General features: G+C 58.2%; 3 protein-coding genes across 8 annotated transcripts in view; 1 reads left to right on the plus strand and 2 right to left on the minus strand.

Annotated features, from left to right (window-relative positions):
* KLHDC3 (kelch domain containing 3) lies at nucleotides 1–6,078 on the minus strand. 5 transcript variants are annotated; one of them, XM_075555079.1, is made up of 12 exons: nucleotides 5,923–6,058; nucleotides 5,006–5,110; nucleotides 3,783–3,995; nucleotides 3,459–3,635; nucleotides 3,233–3,348; nucleotides 2,989–3,060; nucleotides 2,676–2,889; nucleotides 2,511–2,597; nucleotides 2,290–2,398; nucleotides 2,112–2,185; nucleotides 1,910–1,988; nucleotides 1–623 (listed from the first exon to the last, which is right to left on the minus strand). In XM_075555079.1, the coding sequence occupies exons 3-12, from the start codon at nucleotides 3,934–3,936 to the stop codon at nucleotides 557–559; spliced, it is 1,149 nt and encodes a 382-aa protein (XP_075411194.1). In that variant the 5' UTR covers nucleotides 3,937–3,995; nucleotides 5,006–5,110; nucleotides 5,923–6,058; the 3' UTR covers nucleotides 1–556. The 5 variants fall into 5 exon arrangements, with proteins under 5 accessions (XP_075411194.1, XP_075411192.1, XP_075411195.1 ...); XM_075555077.1 differs by lacking the exon at nucleotides 5,006–5,110 and having other exon boundaries at nucleotides 5,923–6,078; XM_075555080.1 differs by lacking the exons at nucleotides 5,006–5,110; nucleotides 5,923–6,058 and adding an exon at nucleotides 5,741–5,770.
* On the plus strand, nucleotides 5,867–7,945 carry MEA1 (male-enhanced antigen 1). Of its 2 annotated transcripts, none has more exons than XM_075555085.1 (4): nucleotides 5,867–6,016; nucleotides 6,809–7,090; nucleotides 7,187–7,286; nucleotides 7,557–7,945. In XM_075555085.1, exons 2-4 carry the CDS (start codon nucleotides 6,821–6,823, stop codon nucleotides 7,706–7,708), a joined length of 522 nt encoding a protein of 173 aa, XP_075411200.1. In that variant the 5' UTR covers nucleotides 5,867–6,016; nucleotides 6,809–6,820; the 3' UTR covers nucleotides 7,709–7,945. The 2 variants fall into 2 exon arrangements, with proteins under 2 accessions (XP_075411200.1, XP_075411199.1); XM_075555084.1 differs by lacking the exon at nucleotides 5,867–6,016 and adding an exon at nucleotides 6,319–6,401.
* The window catches only part of PPP2R5D (protein phosphatase 2 regulatory subunit B'delta), a 21,443-nt gene continuing 12,965 nt past the window's right edge, over nucleotides 7,816–16,293 (minus strand). The window contains exons 3-16 of the mRNA XM_075555076.1: nucleotides 12,605–12,785; nucleotides 12,230–12,429; nucleotides 12,038–12,148; nucleotides 11,804–11,896; nucleotides 11,375–11,505; nucleotides 11,232–11,291; nucleotides 11,044–11,152; nucleotides 10,844–10,897; nucleotides 10,289–10,459; nucleotides 10,084–10,211; nucleotides 9,526–9,627; nucleotides 9,337–9,409; nucleotides 9,120–9,236; nucleotides 7,816–8,980 (exon numbers count right to left, since the gene is read on the minus strand). Of these exons, the coding sequence (XP_075411191.1) occupies nucleotides 8,843–8,980; nucleotides 9,120–9,236; nucleotides 9,337–9,409; nucleotides 9,526–9,627; nucleotides 10,084–10,211; nucleotides 10,289–10,459; nucleotides 10,844–10,897; nucleotides 11,044–11,152; nucleotides 11,232–11,291; nucleotides 11,375–11,505; nucleotides 11,804–11,896; nucleotides 12,038–12,148; nucleotides 12,230–12,429; nucleotides 12,605–12,785 (1,668 nt within the window). The 3' untranslated portion in view covers nucleotides 7,816–8,842. The remainder of the gene's footprint in view (nucleotides 8,981–9,119; nucleotides 9,237–9,336; nucleotides 9,410–9,525; nucleotides 9,628–10,083; nucleotides 10,212–10,288; nucleotides 10,460–10,843; nucleotides 10,898–11,043; nucleotides 11,153–11,231; nucleotides 11,292–11,374; nucleotides 11,506–11,803; nucleotides 11,897–12,037; nucleotides 12,149–12,229; nucleotides 12,430–12,604; nucleotides 12,786–16,293) is intronic.

Consider the following 16,293-nt stretch of genomic DNA (forward strand, 5'->3'; position numbering starts at 1 on the left):
ACACGTTTTGAGGTTTTAATTTTTAACTTATAAAATCCGAGCTGGCTGAGCTTCAGGGCACAGCTCCAGCGCAGGCAGGGAGGGGTGGATTATCTGCTGGTCCCCGCTTCCCCAGGTGGGGGAGATGGCTGCTGCTTGCCACCAGCTGCAACTCCTCTGGGCTCAATGGGGGGGTGTGGGGGAGGTGGACGCAGGAAGGTGGGAGGCTCCGACACTGGTGGCCGCCTCTCTTCTCCCCATTCCCTTCCCCTTCAAGCAGAGCCTAGTTGGCCTGGGGCAGCGCACAGACCCAGGAACGGGGTAGGGGGGGTAGCGAAGTGGATGGGACAGAGCACCAAGGGGAAGGGGCCTTTGGCCCCAAAGGGGAAGAGACCTAGCCCTCCCCCACCCCCAACTTCCCACTGAGTTCACAGCACAGAACACACCTCTAGTCCAACTCCATGTGGAGGTATATAGTCTGGGGGTCCAAAGGGGCAGGCAGGTGCGAGAAAGGCGGGGGCAGGGCAGTGAGGACAACAGCAGGCTCAGGAGGGGAGGCGGTGGTGGAGGCATCTGCCTACCCATGGGAGGAGACGATGGGGCGACTGATATTGCTGTTGGTGGTCATGGCATTCAGCTCCCACCTGGAAAGCCAGCAGTTAAGGGCAGAAAGGGCCAGAGAACGGAGAATCCCCACCCCCTTAGCCCAGAACTGCTTTCCACCAGTCTTCTCACCACCTGGAAAGGTTCAAACCCCAGAGCTGCCACCTCCTAAGTGGGAGTCCCACTAGGTTTAGCAATCAGACCCCACCCACCACGCCAAATCCAATACCACCCACTCTTCCACCCCCGAATCTGTGCGGATTTCCTGCTGATGTTTATGTATGTGATGTGTTCCTGTACCCAAGCACCTGGGGACAGGCCCTTGAAAAACCATCTCCACTTCCCAACCTAGCTTTGCCTGCTTCTCCTCAGGGCCCACCAGGCACAAGCAGCCTCTCCAACCTCACCCCACTGACTGCCTTGTCTTCTCATAACTCGTACCCTAAGGCCTGGCTCAGACCCCCTACACCCTCCCTTCTCATCACACTGACCCTGAGGCCTGGAGCTACCGTGATGTGATGATTCAGCAGACACGATTACACAACATGCACATTTTTAGTGCTCGATTTGATTTGGACCCAAGAATGGAATTCAATGGGAAGCTAAGTTTAGGGAAAATTTTAGCTAAATTCTAAGATCCAGTCAGACCTTCACAGTTAATTCCTAACAAAAGCAGGTCCATTAAATCTGTATCTCAGGATGTGATGCTCCTTGTGCTTGGTCTATGGTTTATCTTGTTTTGTAATATGCCGGTGTCCCCGCTCTTTCCTAAAGTCTGCTTTATGTCACTGAGCATTTACAAAGACCCTGTTTTTGCAAACCAAGCGACATCCATGGAGGATTTATGCTTTTATGAAAAAGGCAAAAAGCAAATCAGTGTTCCATAGCACCCCTGGCACCCCCAGGCCCAGAGTGACATCGTCAGGATCGTTTCTCGGGGGCAAACTGGGCTCCAGGGCCCCGGAACTGTGCAATGTGCCTGTGAACGCTGTGTGTTGGAGCTACTTTAGGCTCTGCGTTTTATCTGGTATGACTTGGTAGGTTCTTTTGCGGGTCTCAGAAGGTTCAAATCCTTGTCCCGTACAATGAATGGGAGTAGTTGCTTTGCTTTCTGCCCTATTTCAGTTTATGAAAGGCTTCACAGGAATGTCCTCTGCTCGTGGGGACATGGAGGGGCACCTGGAATTCACCAGCTAACAGCTTTCTTATTTGATGGGGTCCCTTCATCTCCTTCCCACTCATTCCCACAAGCAACTACACTCCCAGCAGAATCCCAATGGAGACCACACTGCCCCGCCAGTCCCCAACCAGCTCGTGCTTCCCGTACCTGATGTCGTGAGGCAAACAGGACTGGTCCAGGTTATACTGAATCACGGCCAGTTTGCACAGGGTCTTCAGACTAGGGCCTTATTGAAGGGAGGAGGGAGAAGTGGGAGATGGTTAAAACCAGCAAAGGACCCTGTCCCACATGTCACCACCTTCAAGAGAGGGACCCAATGGCAGGAACATTTGGAAATAAGCGTACTTACTGAAGTCCAAAATGTGTAAGTCCGAATGATCTATGAGGTCAAATTCATCACCTAGGCCTTCCTCAGGGGACGGGCTGTGGGGACCGAAAGGGAGCTAAAGGGGGACCACCACCCACATGACCCTCTTGCTCCGATAGCTCCCCTCCCATGTGAGTCGGAGGAACAGGAACTTCCTTACCTGGTACCCCCAAAGAGGACAATCTTGTCACCGACAATACAGCAGCACTGGCGCCGGCGGGGGCATGGCCCCTTGCCCTTCGGTTCAATCTTCTTCCAGGTAAAGGACACTAAACACATTTGTACAGAATAAAGGGGACTCGATACCCACCCAGTCCCTGGCCCCTCATCTCCCTGGACTGTTCTCTGCTCCTGCTCGCCCCCAAAGGCAGTGCTCCTCACCTGGGTTAAACTTCCAGAGGTCGTGGAAATGCCGGTTCAGTCTTGCATTGTAACCCCCAAAGATGTACAGCTCCCCATTGTAGCCAACTAGCGGGAAGGAGAAACGCAAGACTGTGAGAAGAGTGGGTGGAGAGGGGGCTCAGCAGCAGTCTGGCTGACACTCACAGGCCGAGTGGCTCCGGCGACCCTCGGGCAGCACTGGCGTGGGTGGACAGTCCAGCCAGGCCTCGGTCCTGGTGTCAAAGACGCGGATGCGGTTGCAGTAAATCTCATTGTTGGAGTGGAAGGGCCCAAAGCGGTCGGCGCGACCCCCGAAGACGTACATGTGGCTGCCCAGCATGGTGGCTGAGTGGAAGTCCCTCCAGCGTGCAGGGTTGCCCTGGACAGGGGCAGAGAGCAGGCGGGGAGGGTCAGCAGGGAGGAGAGTTGCGGAGCATTTGGGTGGACCAGGAGCTGAGGGACCGAGGGAAGGACTAACCTTGGTACAGATAAGGGTCCATATCATGGTACTGGTGTCCAACTTGTGAATGTCATTGGAGAAACAGTCCGCCTGGGGGGAGGGGGGGGCAAGCGGGAGCGGAGGAAAGGATATGGGAAGGGGCCTAGGGTTACTCCCTGTCCTCCATCCCTCCCTTCAGAACTCACCACCCGGTCAGCCTCCACTCCCCCTTCCCCTTTGCTAACAAACACCCCCAAAGCCTGGATCTCCTTCCCAGACCTACCAGCTGCTCGTAGCCCCCAAATATGTACATAGTCTTGCCCAGGACACAGGCCGAGTGTCCATCCCGGGCCCCAGGAACCGTGCCCGACACTCGTGGTGTTGACCACTTGTGAGTATCTGAGGGGGTGAGAAGATAGCGAGGTCAACAACCTTGGGCGCTCCCTTCTAAGTACTGCGGGGGGAGGGGGGCTGGGGAACACTCTACAGCCACCCAAGGCCATACTCACTGACGTCAAAGGCATAGAGCACGTTGCAGGCCCCCTCAGTGTCATTCCGCCCACCCCATAGGAAGACCGTGTCATCGATGAAGACCGTTGAGTGTCCATATCGCATGTACGGTACCACGGGAACCGTTCCTCTCGAGGCAGGCCTCACGGGGGGCAGCTTTGTCCAACGCAGGGACACTGTGGGCACAGTTTAGCTCAGCCCAGAGAACCTCCCTCCAGCCGGTCCACCTTTCCCCAAGCCAGCGTTTGCTTTTCCAGCTCCCCGGCCACGGGCACCACTGTGAAACCACCCCTCCAGTCTTTCCCCCACCCCCACTGGCTCACCTGCATTGAAAATATGCACATCGATCTGACGCAGCGTCTCATAGTCTTCACCGGAGCAGTAACCCCCGAAGGAGTAGACCCGGTGCCCAACAGCCACTGCCGCATGGTTCACTCTGCGGGGCCCGCCCTCCAGGTGCACTGTCCACCGTAACATCCCCTGGGCCGCTGCTCACTGCAACATGCCCCCCCGGCACGGCCTGCTGCCTCTGCTACCTGCACAGAAGTCCGGGACGTGAGCTCCTCAGGCTCTGCCTCTGCCCGGCTCACTGTGACTCTTCCCAGCCCCAGCCGGCCCTGGTAGCCCTCCAGCACCACCCCTTTGTAGGGACACTAGTTACCAGCCAGGTGGCTCGTCTTGCCCCAGGTGAGTGACTGAGGCTAGGCAGTGAGTGCTAGCCCTGTCCTCCAGCAGCAAGGGGGTGGGGCCCTGCTGACCTGATTGCTTGCCTGCTCCAGATCAGCTCACCAAGGACTCGGGGTGGTGGCCCCCTAACAAGAGGGCTCCACCCTACTGCTGCCTACACAGAAGCTCCACTACCCCTTTCTCCTGCCAGGCAGGTTCTCTCTCTGCTCTGCTCACCTCTCTAAGAATCCCTGTGCTCTTTAAGGTGTGGAGCGAGATCTCAAAATACCCACTGCTATTAATAGCCTGGCCAGCCCCACTGCTACGGGTGCTCCCAAGCCCAAAACTTTTCAGGCTACGACGGGGGGCCAGCCCCCTGACCCAGGACAGGGTATGGCTGAGCCAGCAGGGGGACCTTTCAGGTGAGCATGAATGTCTAGCCCCTCCACATGGGAACTCTAACAAGTGGCCAGGCTGTTGTCCTTGAGGTCACCCAGAGTTCCCTTCAGGCGGGAGAAGTCCCTTTCACGTCTGGCTGGCTGTGCATGGCCTGGCGTACTGCCCAGATCAGGAACGTAAGCCAGAAAGGTATGCACCATATGGGGATGAGCAGGGAGAAGCGGGCTTCTCTCCTCTTGTCACTTCCCCACACCTGCTCTGGTGGCACTGTGAAACAAGCTGGCCTCCCACTGGGTTTGTGAAAGGGCATGGGGTGGCCGTGTGCACTGGGCAGGAGAAGAACACACAAGGATGTTTCTGAGGAAGGCAAGTCTCCTCTCAAGAGAACCTGCCATCTGAGGAATAATGGATATGTCTGAGGGCTCCCTGGCACGGCATATCCTCTTGCAACCTGGCACTGCCCTTGCTGGGCGGCAGGCACCTGCTGGGTTTGGGTGGATCATCTGCTCCTTGTTCAAGAAGTCTTGGCAGCAGGAAGAGCCAGGCCCAACAGCAGGCACAGAGAAAGCTCAAATGAGGGAGGCCCCTTGCAGGAAAGAGAAGCAGGCAGCCTTCAGCTAGCTTTGCCAACCCCAGCCACCCAACCTCCCCCAACCCTCACTGCGAGCTTTAAATAGCCCCTGGGTTCCACTGGAAACAGCCCCAGTAGAAAGCCTCTCTCCCCGCTCCATCCAAAACATCTTCCATCTAGCCTCAAGAAGGGAAGAGGCGGGCAATCCCAGCCAAAGGACCTTAGTTTCTCCATGAGGCAAATCAAGTCCCCGAAAAAACGAGGCCCAGGGGCTCCCCCGTCCTCCATCGCTGCCGCAATTCCCAAGCTTCCATTTCCTTCCGGTCCCTACGCCCCCCCCCCCACCTCCCCGTCTCTCGCAACTTTCGCTCTCCGTTCCTGGACCTCCTTGATCTCCTGAGAGCTTAGCCGTTTTCTCCTTTCCTCCCACCACTCAAGCTCCACCCTGCAGGCCTCCAGTTTCCCACCTCCGAGTAGAGGAGCTAAGGCCATTCAGGAGCCCTTTCGGCCAGGCGTAGTCCCCGGGAATCCAGCGGCCCGGCCTCTTCCGACCATCAGCCTCCCCTCCCCCACGCCGCCAGCGCCTTCCTTTATGCTCCGCTCCCCCGTGCTCCTCCCGTTCCCTCCAGAGCCCCCAGCGCTCACCCGGCCTCTCCCGGCTGTTGCCCCATCCTCCTCCTCCCAGCCTTTCTCCCCCATCACCACTCTCCCATCAACAACCCACCCCACCCCCCGCCCATCAGACGCACGCCCCTCCCCCACCGCTTCAACCCTAAACGCCCCAGCTCTCCCAATTCTTCCTTGCCCTTCAACTCGTCCTGCGCTACCTGCCAGGCCGGGCCGGGGCGGGGCCGCGAGTCCTCGCGCTGCCTGCAGCCTAGAACCCGTTGCCCGCCAACCGACGACTTGCTGGCCAACGAGGTAAACACAGCCAGATTCGGTCCTTTCCCAGAGCAGCTGTACGCGCACGTGCAGTCGGAGCCAAGTCCCCGAGGCCTCCTGGGATTTGTAGTCCACGGGCTTCCGGTGAGGCGGGGTGGAATTAGAGGGGTTGAAGACAGGCCTGGAACCGGAGGGAAGATTTTTTTTGGCGCATGTCCAAATTTGCATCCTGACCGTGAGGGCTCTTGGGTAATGTAGTCCTTTGTTGTACCGTCCGGGCGTGACGGAGGCGGGGCAAAAGGCCGACTGCCGGTCTGTGCGCACGTCAATCAGGAGCTGGAGGCGGGGCTGGAGGACCCGGCGCCCTAGCACGTCCTGTTGGGCCGGAAGTGAAAGTGCGGGTGCCACCGGGGGCTCACAGCGGGTGAGGCTCGCGTAAACCCTATCTCCGGGGATTCGCGGGGTCGGAGGACGGGAGACCCCACAGCTGGGGTCCACTTGCGGGGATCCCCTGGGGGCTGAGGAGCCGCCGTCAGGCGGTTGAGAGGAGGGGAGAAGAGGGCGGGGACGCCCTTGCCCAGGGGAGTCCGTCTGCCTGCCCAGTATTATGCTTCCATCACGGCGGCGCGAGCGGGGACCGTGGACCCGGGCTGGTTATTTAGGAGTTGCTGCGGCAAGGCTACCTTAAGAGGAGGGAGGTGCTAGGGAGAGCCTGGGGCGTTGGGAACCCCAAACCTTAGGGACATTTCATGAACCCAGCAAAGGTCGTCAGGAGGTGAAGGTGGGCCAAGTTAACATTCGAATCCTTCCTACGCCTTCCTGTTCCTTCAGCCCCTGCCCCGGATGGCAGCAGCCGTTCTAGGGGGAGACACCATGGGCCCAGAACGCATCTTCCCGAATCATACTGAGGAACTGGGGCCTCACGTGGGCCCGGCAGAAGGCACCGGGGATTGGAGCAGCGAGGAGCACGAGGAAGAGCCTGAGGAATTGGGGGCAGGCCCCGCCGGCTACTCCTACCAACCTCTCAATCAAGATCCTGAACCAGAGGAAACAGAGATGGCACCTGTGGGCGATGGTGAGGACGCCGTTGCTGACATCCAGGAGCGGATCCAGGTATTGGGGGCGGGGCGCATGGAAATGTATCTGAGCAGGTGAAGTCGGAAGCCCTTTCAGGGCTGACCTGCCGCTGCCTTCTCTCTGGGCTCCCAGGCCCTGGGGCTGCATCTGCCAGACCCTCCGCCAGAGAGTGAGGATGAAGAGGAGGGGGCCACAGGCTTGAGCAGTCACAGCTCCATCCCCATGGACCCAGGTAAGAGAGCATCCTTTCAATGTCTGCTTCATTACCAAGGAAAGGGCCTAGCAGAGCCAGCAGGGCCGAGCTAGAGAGGAAGGCTGTGCCTAAAAGAGTAGTTTATAACCCAAGACTTTGCAGCGCTCAGAAATCTTAAGTGAAAGGCCGTTTTCCCCGAGTCCGGAGGGAAGGGACAAGTTTGCCTAGCATTCACAAGATGAAGTTGATGGCTTCCCCAGCCCAAGGACTGGGGGCTGACCGTGTCTGTCCCGCTGGCTGTGATTTCAGAACACATAGAACTGGTGAAAAGGACAATGGCCGGGATAAGTCTGCCTGCGCCAGGGGTGCCCGCCTGGGCTCGGGAGATCTCGGACGCTCAGTGGGAAGATGTGGTACAGAAGGCTCTCCAAGCCCGGCAGACGGCCCCGGCCTGGAAGTGATCACAACAGCAAGAGCTGCCTCCAGGGCCCTGCATTCTGGGCCAGGACTGAACGAACACATCCCTGGTTTTCACGTCCATCTCCATCTGCTTCATCTCTTTCCACATCAAGGCAAATCAAGACTTCTCAGAGACCCACTTTATTCAGTTCTGTACATTTGGGGACCTCGGCTCAAGCCCAACCCGCCTTAGCATGTATCGCTCTGTGGAGAATAAAGCACCCTATGTACACAGCCAAGAGGTGCATGCCGGTGCCCCACCCCCCGGCCTGGGTCCTGCCCTCCTTACCGCCCCCTCCAAGGTGCTGGACAGGGGCCCTCACTAGGGCTTGCCTAACATCAGCACAAACAAGGAAATAAATAGGTGCTGGAGGAGCCATGCTTGGGGCGCTGCTCCCTCCCAGCTTGTTCCAAGAGCACTGGAAAGCAGTCAGCTCCAGGGCAGCCCCATCCTTGTCTGTGATCCTGGGACTGCTGCCACTTGGAGGGAGCACACAGGGGGTGTGTGTCCATTCCCACCCTGTAGTCAGTCTGGGCCCGTGTTCAGCACTTAAACTGTCCATAGCCCGTATTTTATTTTCCTATGACCGCCCCACAATGCCGTCTCCATCAGGTGGGGGACAGAGGAAATAATAGGGCCCGCTTGGCCTGCACACCGCTGAGGCAGGGGGCTTAGTTGTGCTGTGTGGGTTGGGCCTCCCCCTCCAGCTACTCTCCAGGAGTGACTGGGGCTCAATGTAACTTTGGTGAGAAGTTGCCCCCTACCCGCCTCTGCAGGCAAGGAAGAAGGCAGATGGCGGAGCTCAGATGAGGACAATGGGAAGAGGGGGGGGCATGTGTATTCCTGTGTTCTCAGAGCAGCCTCAGGCAGCTGTGAGGTGAGCAGGAGGGGGTGAGGGATCCCCATGTGGTCTGAGCGTTGGGGAGCCCAGCCTATCTGCACTGTCCACAGGGAGGGATGAACACATGTGGGGAAGAAGGGGACCACCCTGTGAGCACCCCTGCTTTAAGGGTCTGCATCCCCACCCCCAGAGTAGCTAAAGAGGCACTGCCTTGCCCCCAGTCAGCCAACAGGGAGCAGAGGGTGGAGGGCCAGGGCTGAACAGGCTATGGCCCTGCGGCGAGCAAGTGAGGGGTCAGAGAGCCTCCTGGCTGGCAGTTAGGAACTCCTCGGCCCGTTTGTGCGCCTCCAGAGCCTTGATGGTGTACACGTCCTGGGGCAGCTCTGACTTCCGCCGGAGCAGTACCTTCTCCTTCTTCATGTCCTTCAGCATCTAGAGGGGGGGACAAAGGAATGCGACCAGCTGCCGCCCGATTCTATTCTCCCCTTTAAGGTCTTTGGCTCTGCTTGTCTGCCAGAGCTATAGTTAATTCCTGCCCCTCCCAGCCCAGCACTCCCTCCCTCCCTCCCACCTGCACGGCCTCTGTCTCCACCGTCCTCTTCAGAAGCTGGATGTCCTCTGCCGTGGGGGTCTCCGTCTCCATCGAGTACACGGGGGGCAGTGGTGGCGGAGCTCGGAACATGGGGTACTGTGGGGAGGGGAGGCACAGACAGGTGGGAGCACCCCATCAGAGGTTGGTGCAAATGCTCAGCTCACGTTCCTCCTCGGCCTGCCCTGGGAAGCCTCACCTGGGGGTTTAGCCGGGCCAGCTCCTCGATCTTGTGCCACATCTCTTCTCTCTCCTTTATTCGGAACCGGCCCCTGCGGGACAGGACCAAGAGCAAAGTTGGGCCGGTGGGCTTGAGAGGTGCAAAGGGAACCGGGCGTCAAAGGTGTGTGTGTGTGTGTCCCCCTCCCCCCCAGAACAAGATACTCACTTCTGCTTCTCTGCCTTGTACTGCTGAGTACAGTCGTCAAAAAGCTTCTGGTTCATCTCCATAAACAGTTTGAGGGCATTGTAGATGAGTCCGTGGATGGTCCTGCAGCCACAGACAAAGGAGAGGTGCCGGTGGCCAGGGCCGGCCCTCAGAGCCAGCACCCCATTTGCTCTCTCCTACAGGGAGTCTGCTGCAGCTCACCAGCCTCTGCTGGCTTGGGCACCTTTGTTGCCAAATCGGTTTGCTTGTGACTGAAGATTAGTATTTCAGGGTTCCAGGGCCTCTGTCCTTCCTACCACCTCCCCCTCTCTAAGCCTGACAGACTGCGGGAGCTTCCTGATGGTAGGTAAACCTCTTCACAGCCCTGTGAGGGGGCCTGCAGCCTCTCCGACTCCACGGAAGTGGGGCAACCAGGGCTTCGGCTTGCTGTTTGGCACCCCAGAGACCTCACAGTGGCATCTTTTTAGCTCGGCCCCTCAAAGGTATGCATCGGCACCAGCCCCACCTGAGACCCCACCCGGAGGGGTTCTAAAGCCAGGCCACCTCCCGGCTCCCTACTTATTCCAGTGGCTCTTGGAGTTCCTGTAGAGCGCGGGGAACATGATGGGGAGGACTCGGGCGGCGTTGTCGCTGATGAGGCTCATGATGTACTCGTTGTTCCAGTAGTACAGGGCCCGCTCTGCCACCTGGTGGGGAGAGGCGGCGCTCAGCAAGGAAGGCCGGCCGGCGGGGCGGGGCGGGGCCGGGCCTGGCAGAGTCTCACCTGGAAGTGGGGGCTGGAGACACACTTGGCAAGCTGGCGGAAGAGAGGGTCCATCACCTTGCTGAACTCCGACGGCTCGATGACGTCCAGGATCTCCTCCAGCTCGTTCAGGAACATCACTTCCTTGGGGCTGTGCGTCTTGGGCCAGAACTTGAGGAGCCCCACGATCACCTGGACGGAGGGAGAGGTAGTTAGCCCCCCGCCCTCTCCGCCACCCGCCCTTGATGGCCTCCGCTAACCAACCCCATTGCTCTGGCTCGGATCTGCTGTGTGTGCGTGCACATCCCCTGAGGCCCTCATACACCAAACGCACTGCCATCATCGAGTCCATTCAGATTTATAATGTCCCTGCGGGACAGGGTGGACCAATCCCATGAGTTTCGGGGACTGGTGATGGGACTTGAAAACCCATCATTTTCCCAGCTGATCTTGCAGTTAGCAGTTAGTTCCATGTATACACACTACACCAATAGGGCACCTTGCTCTATAGGCACAGACTGGCGGATGAGGCTGATGACGGGGAGAGGTGGCCCAGGGACAGAGAAGGGGAGTTACCGGCTCTGTGAGACTGCTCTCCTTCTCCAGGAACTGGACCACGCAGTAGGCCAACTGAGAAAGGGTGAGGGAGCACAGGCGTGAGGTGCCAGGTCCCAGGGCTCCAGGGGAAGGGGAAGGGGAGGGCCAGTGAAGGTGCTAGCCCACCCCTTCTCCCCTCTGTCCCTTCCCTCCTCCCGCTGCTGCCGAAGAGGGTTCACCTGAGGATGGTAGACACTCAGGGACTTGACCTTGTGGAGGGGGAGCAACACTCGGATGAGGAACATCTTGTGCTCCTCCTTCAGGGGCAGGGCGAAGCCATTGATGATGCTGGGAAGGAAGGGACACTTGCTAGGACCAGGGGGTTGGGCACGGGCTGGTGCACCTGGGCCCTCATTCCACCTCTCACCTGCCCAGGATCTCCAGCAACTCAGCAATCCCATTGTGGTGTTCCGTCTCGTAGATGAACCTGAGGGGGAAGAAAGAGGGGTTCCCCTGGTGTCCCTGCCCACCCTCCATCCCTGGACAGCAGGGGAGGGGGGCCTGGCTCACCTGTAGAAGATGTGATTAATCTGCCTGCGGATATAGGCCCGGAGCCCCAGGAATTTGCCATAGATTCGATGCAAGATGGTCTTGAGGAAGTCACGCTCCCGGGGGTCCTCGCTGTCAAAGAGGTCCAGGAGCTGGGAGGGCGGGGACACGGTGGGTGAGGCGGGCGCCGGGGCTGGGGGGCAGGTCCTGAAGCAGCTCCAGTCTATCACACTAGGGCACCGTGTTCACATAATCCAGCCAGAGCAGCGTTTAAGGACACAAGGTAGGTCTTGTCAACCCCCTAATCTCCCTGTACCAGGCAGAACTGAAGGCCTGCACATTCACCGTCAGCAGACAGAGCAGCTGACAGGACACGGGCCGGGGCTGGGGGTGGGACGGGGGCTAGACTTCAGGGTGGAGGGAGGGAGGGCAGGAACTGGCAGAACTTACAGCAAGAACAAACTTCTGGTCAATGTACTTCTTGGCTATGTTTGGCTGGAAATCCGGCGACTCAAGGAAACGGAGGAAAAACTCGTACACGAGCTGGGTGGGGGGGGGGGTGGGAGGGGTGAGAAGGAGCCTCTGCTTAGGGGGTCTCCCCAAGGCTGGGGCACGCCCCTTGTTGGGGTCCCCCCTCTCCCCCAGCTTCCCTATGGCCAGGGCCAGCCTGCCCTTGCCTGGTACCTGGAGATGGGGCCAGGCCGCCTCCAGGGTGGGCTCATCCTCCTCTGGGTCAAACTCGGCCCCCGTGGGATTGGATGAAGGGGGCAGGGTCCGGAAGAGGTTCACTGAAAACTGAGGGTGGGGCCCCTGTCAGTGATCTGCCCGGGCGTCTCTGGAGCCCGCACAGCCCCTGCCCCCTGCCCTGCCTCCCACCATGGTGACGGCCTCGGGGTAGATGGCCTCCGTGACGACGTCTCGGCTGTGGGTGATGTACTCCACCATCTCGTTGAGCCCGGCGCGCTTCACCTCCTTGAACTTGAGGTCGCTGAGTGGGTCTGACACAAAGTCAAAGAGCACACAGCACTGGCGTAGTTTCTGGATAAATAGCTCCTCCCGCTCCTGGGTTGGCGAATCTGGAGGGGGACGGTGGGCAGCGGTCAGGTTCTCCTTCATCACAATGCCCTCAGCCCACCCTGCTGAGGTCCTGTTCCCCTGGGACTGCCCCCCATCTTGTCCTCCACAATGCCTTTCCTTCTAAAATGGCCCCGGCCCAGCGTCCCGTGTCCCCAGGCCTCCCTGTCCGTGCACCTTTCAGGGCGGGCAGCTTCTGCAGCTCCCGGTTTTTGCTGAGGTTGAAGCGGGAGGAGCTCTGTCGGCGCTCCTTCTTGACGATCTGCGGGCCCCCCGAGTACTTGATCTTGCTGAGCTGCGTGGGGGGCGGCGTGCTATTGCTGGGACGCTTGTTGGAGGCCGGGGGCTGGGGCTGGGGCTGGTCAAACAAAGTCAAATGTTAGAGTTCACTCTCCAACAGACTGTCTCCCAGCCTCAACCTGGGCCCCAGGCAGCCGATGCGGTAACGGCCTGGGTACGGAGCAGCTGTCTCTGTCTCGAAACAACGATGGCCAGGCTCACCCAGATATCTGCCAGCTGTCCCCTGAGAGGGAAGATCGGAAGTCATGTCTCAAAAGCGATGCCCACTGCCTGGGTCAAGAACCCCAGGTGTCCGTTCCAACTCACGAGCACACAGGACAGACGGGCGGTGACAGAAAGCAGGAACGGGGCTTCCCTGCCTCTTGCTAGTGCAGGGAACCGTGGGTACTATCTGATTTCAGGGTGACTAGATCTGAGGCTTACTTATGCACGTAGATGAGGGAGGGAGCTTCAACAGCTTGCATTCCAATTATGTAACCACAGAGGTGGCAGTTCAGACCCATCAGCTACTCCTTGGGAGAAGGGTGAGGCTGCCTGCTCCCAGACAGATTTACAGTCCTGGAGGTGGACAATCACTGAGCAGCACGTTGAAGAGACCGGCTCCCACTCAGCGGCCAACCAAATGGCCATTCGACCTTCGGACCCACCCAGCATCACTCAACGGCAGCACCTCCCCTCACCACTTTCCTGTGTGTGCGCGCGCGGTTCCTCAGTTAAAAGGCAAGGAAAACCAAAATGACTCCCATGTATCAGCAGCTTACTAGAAATCCAGCCTAATAAAAATCTTGAACACACATAAAGCTGTGTGTGTGTGTGAGTGAGCCTTTTTCAGACTTCCTTGTTACAGAAAAGAGAATGGATAAGTGGAATGAGCATGGAGTTAAAATCAGGTTTGTGTATGCTATGGCCTAGATGGCACCGCTGGGGAAAGGCATGCCCCCTGTCGTGGTAATTTACTCTAACTGAGCAGACTTCGGGAAGGAGGGAATGAGAGCCGGGTCTCCATTTTCCATGGAAGACAAATCAATAGACGGCATCTAGGTTTCAAAAATTAAAAAGGACGGGGGTGGGGAGCAATTCAAAGAATCTTGCTTAGAAATCGAGAAGTCAACCTCAGAGGAAACAGCTGAGCGCTGGAAGTGGTTGCCATGGCGGTGAGGCGTGCGCGGCTAGCTCTTTTCCGGACAAGCCTAACAATACCGTGTGACTTTCTGAACTTCGCACATGTTATTACTTTGATAAAAGCGGAAAAGAAAAACAAACAAGGAATTTGGCAATGCTCATGGGTGATAGCTACACCACATGATTAATGTAACTGTTATCGCTAAATAGTACTCGTGAAAAACGTTGACTTGGCAGATACACACATATATTTATATTTATTTCCTATAACAATTTAAGAAAAAGTTTCTATTCCAGGTAAACAAAACCAAACAATCCTAAAACTGCAGAAGGAGAAAACACTGCTTCCTGGGCTAGATCAAATCAAGACAATACAAAGTTGCACAAAAGAGCAAAGCTCGTGGGAAACAAGCCAAACAAACATTATCACTTGATTACATTTTCTTCATGACATTTCAGAGGCCCCTATCGCGTATGGGCAATGAGTTCAGCTGCAATGGAAGCACGTGGCCAGGCCTGAGAACGCGGTCACGAGAAGGACAGCCCTGCCCCCAGGACCACAGTAACCAGGTTGGACTTCCCAATTACTGGTGTCAGAGGACAGAAGGGAGGCCTGCCGGGCGGGGCCGGCCTGCAGCTCCAGCAGGGCTCTGTGTTGCTCCACATGGGCTGTGTCACCCTCTCCTCTCCTGAAAGGACAACCTGGACAAGACACCAAGGAGGAGGCCAGGGCCACACAAAGAAGCAGGCCAAGAACCACCGCCACGTGCCTTTCTTGCTGTTCCCAGCGCTCAGCAATGCCACGCGCCCCGGCGTCTGGCACACCCATCACAACCTCATGGGGCAGGCAATGACTGCGGGGCCAGAGCGTAGCGTGCGCACAGACTCTGCTACTCCGGTCTCCATTCCCCTGCCCTGGACACCAGCCCTCCTCGGCCATGCAGCTCCAGCCAGTCAGGCTGCCTGGTTCAACTCCCGGCTCTGGCACTTATTAGCTAAGTGACTGGCTTACAGCCCCGCGGCCTCATTTCTTCAGGCAAGCGAGGAGGGGGGCAGGCCCTCCCTCACAGGGTGCAGGAAGGGCTTACACCGCACCTGAGAAGTGCTTCAGAAGACAGCTATCACTTCCGCTCCACGTCGACTACTGCAGCCTGGAAATCCCTGCAACAAGCACACCTGTGCGCTCCTTCGGGATGAAGATGGGGGCCCAGGAAAGCACTGCATCTTTTAAGGCCCACTCTAACCCCCAGCTTCTTCCAAAACCCTCAGGTCACTTCTGTCTCCCCACCCCCTCGACACCCCTCATCTGCTCTGTTGCCTCTGCGAGACCTCGCTTCTGAAGGGCACCCTTGTTCACATGCCATCTCCCGAACTAGATGATGGCAAGCCCCCAAAAGCTTGGTTTACGCATCTCTGGGCCCCCGCCGTCCACCCCTCACCCAACGCAGGCTCTTGGCAGGCAGTGCATGTCTGCTTGCTTGCCTGCTTGTTCGGGCCCCTCCCCAGAAGCCCTTGCTCTCCATCCTGACCCAGGACCCTTCAGCACAGGTTGCTGCGCGGTGTCAGGAGCAGGGCGTTAAGACGGGATGGAGGGGCTCTGTCGGGGCAATGCTGAAGCTCTCGGTCATGAACCCAAAGACGGGCAGCTTGAAGTGAGCGCTGGAGAGGCTGGTGCCCTTCTGATGAGGGTGGGGAACCCTGTGGGGTGGATCTCTGACCTGGGCGGTCCCTGAGAGCCGAACATTAACTCCCCAGGACCCAACAACAGTGGGGGCTCAGAGCCAGCCTGGGGGAGCACACTGGGCCCCACCCTCTAGATTCGATGCTGGCACCCTGCACCTCCAGGACCTCATGCTCAGGGGACCATCAGGAAGAGGAGGCCCCTGTCCCCTGTTTTCTCCTAACAAAGACGGGGCTGGACCAGACCACCGCTTTCCCCGCCAGCCTAGCTCTAAGTAAGGTTTCAGGGGAGCAGAAAAGCCAAGTTTATAAACAGCGGCTGATGGCTGGTGCCGGCAGTCCCCTCCACCCTGTCACTGACGGCTGGGCTGGCCAGAGGGCAGCGGAGTGGCTTCAGTCTGCCCTACCCACTCCCCACTCCCCACTGAGCCACTGAGGTGGCTTGTGTGTATGTTTATTTTCACCCTGGTTTTATAAGGGCTGTTGGTTTCCCAAGCCCCAGACACAAGAGGCATTAGAGAGACAGCTGGCCTGGCCAGCAGAGTCCCTGGCTGCCAAGCCTCAATGAGGCGTCTGTCCCCTGGGTCTTTTCGTCCTTCTCAGGGAACCATCATCACAAGGGAGGTGTGGGGACAAGCCAGGGACTTGACCAACCAGCTTCATGTTAAACCCTCTCCTGAAAACTTCAGACTCTGATTTCTCCGGGGTAGGGGTGGAGCAGGGGTGGGGCACGGGGCAGAGATGGGGGGCAGGCAGGGCAGTTA

The sequence above is a fragment of the Tenrec ecaudatus genome, chromosome 7, assembly GCF_050624435.1.
Source record: "Tenrec ecaudatus isolate mTenEca1 chromosome 7, mTenEca1.hap1, whole genome shotgun sequence".
NCBI classification, from domain to species: domain Eukaryota; kingdom Metazoa; phylum Chordata; class Mammalia; order Afrosoricida; family Tenrecidae; genus Tenrec; species Tenrec ecaudatus.

What these genes read in the sequence shown, in the direction of transcription:
- KLHDC3 (XM_075555077.1), bottom strand. Translation starts at nt 3,936, where the DNA reads ATGTTACGGTGGACAGTGCACCTGGAGGGCGGGCCCCGCAGAGTGAAC. An exon ending in GCTCTATGCCTTTGACGTCA is followed by an intron (nt 3,349 to 3,458) that starts GTGAGTATGGCC and finishes TCACCCCCTCAG; the next exon opens with ATACTCACAAGTGGTCAACA. An exon ending in TGTTTGCCTCACGACATCAG is followed by an intron (nt 624 to 1,909) that starts GTACGGGAAGCA and finishes CTGGCTTTCCAG; the next exon opens with GTGGGAGCTGAATGCCATGA.
- MEA1 (XM_075555085.1), top strand. Translation starts at nt 6,821, where the DNA reads ATGGCAGCAGCCGTTCTAGGGGGAGACACCATGGGCCCAGAACGCATC. An exon ending in ACATCCAGGAGCGGATCCAG is followed by an intron (nt 7,091 to 7,186) that starts GTATTGGGGGCG and finishes CTGGGCTCCCAG; the next exon opens with GCCCTGGGGCTGCATCTGCC. An exon ending in CTCCATCCCCATGGACCCAG is followed by an intron (nt 7,287 to 7,556) that starts GTAAGAGAGCAT and finishes CTGTGATTTCAG; the next exon opens with AACACATAGAACTGGTGAAA.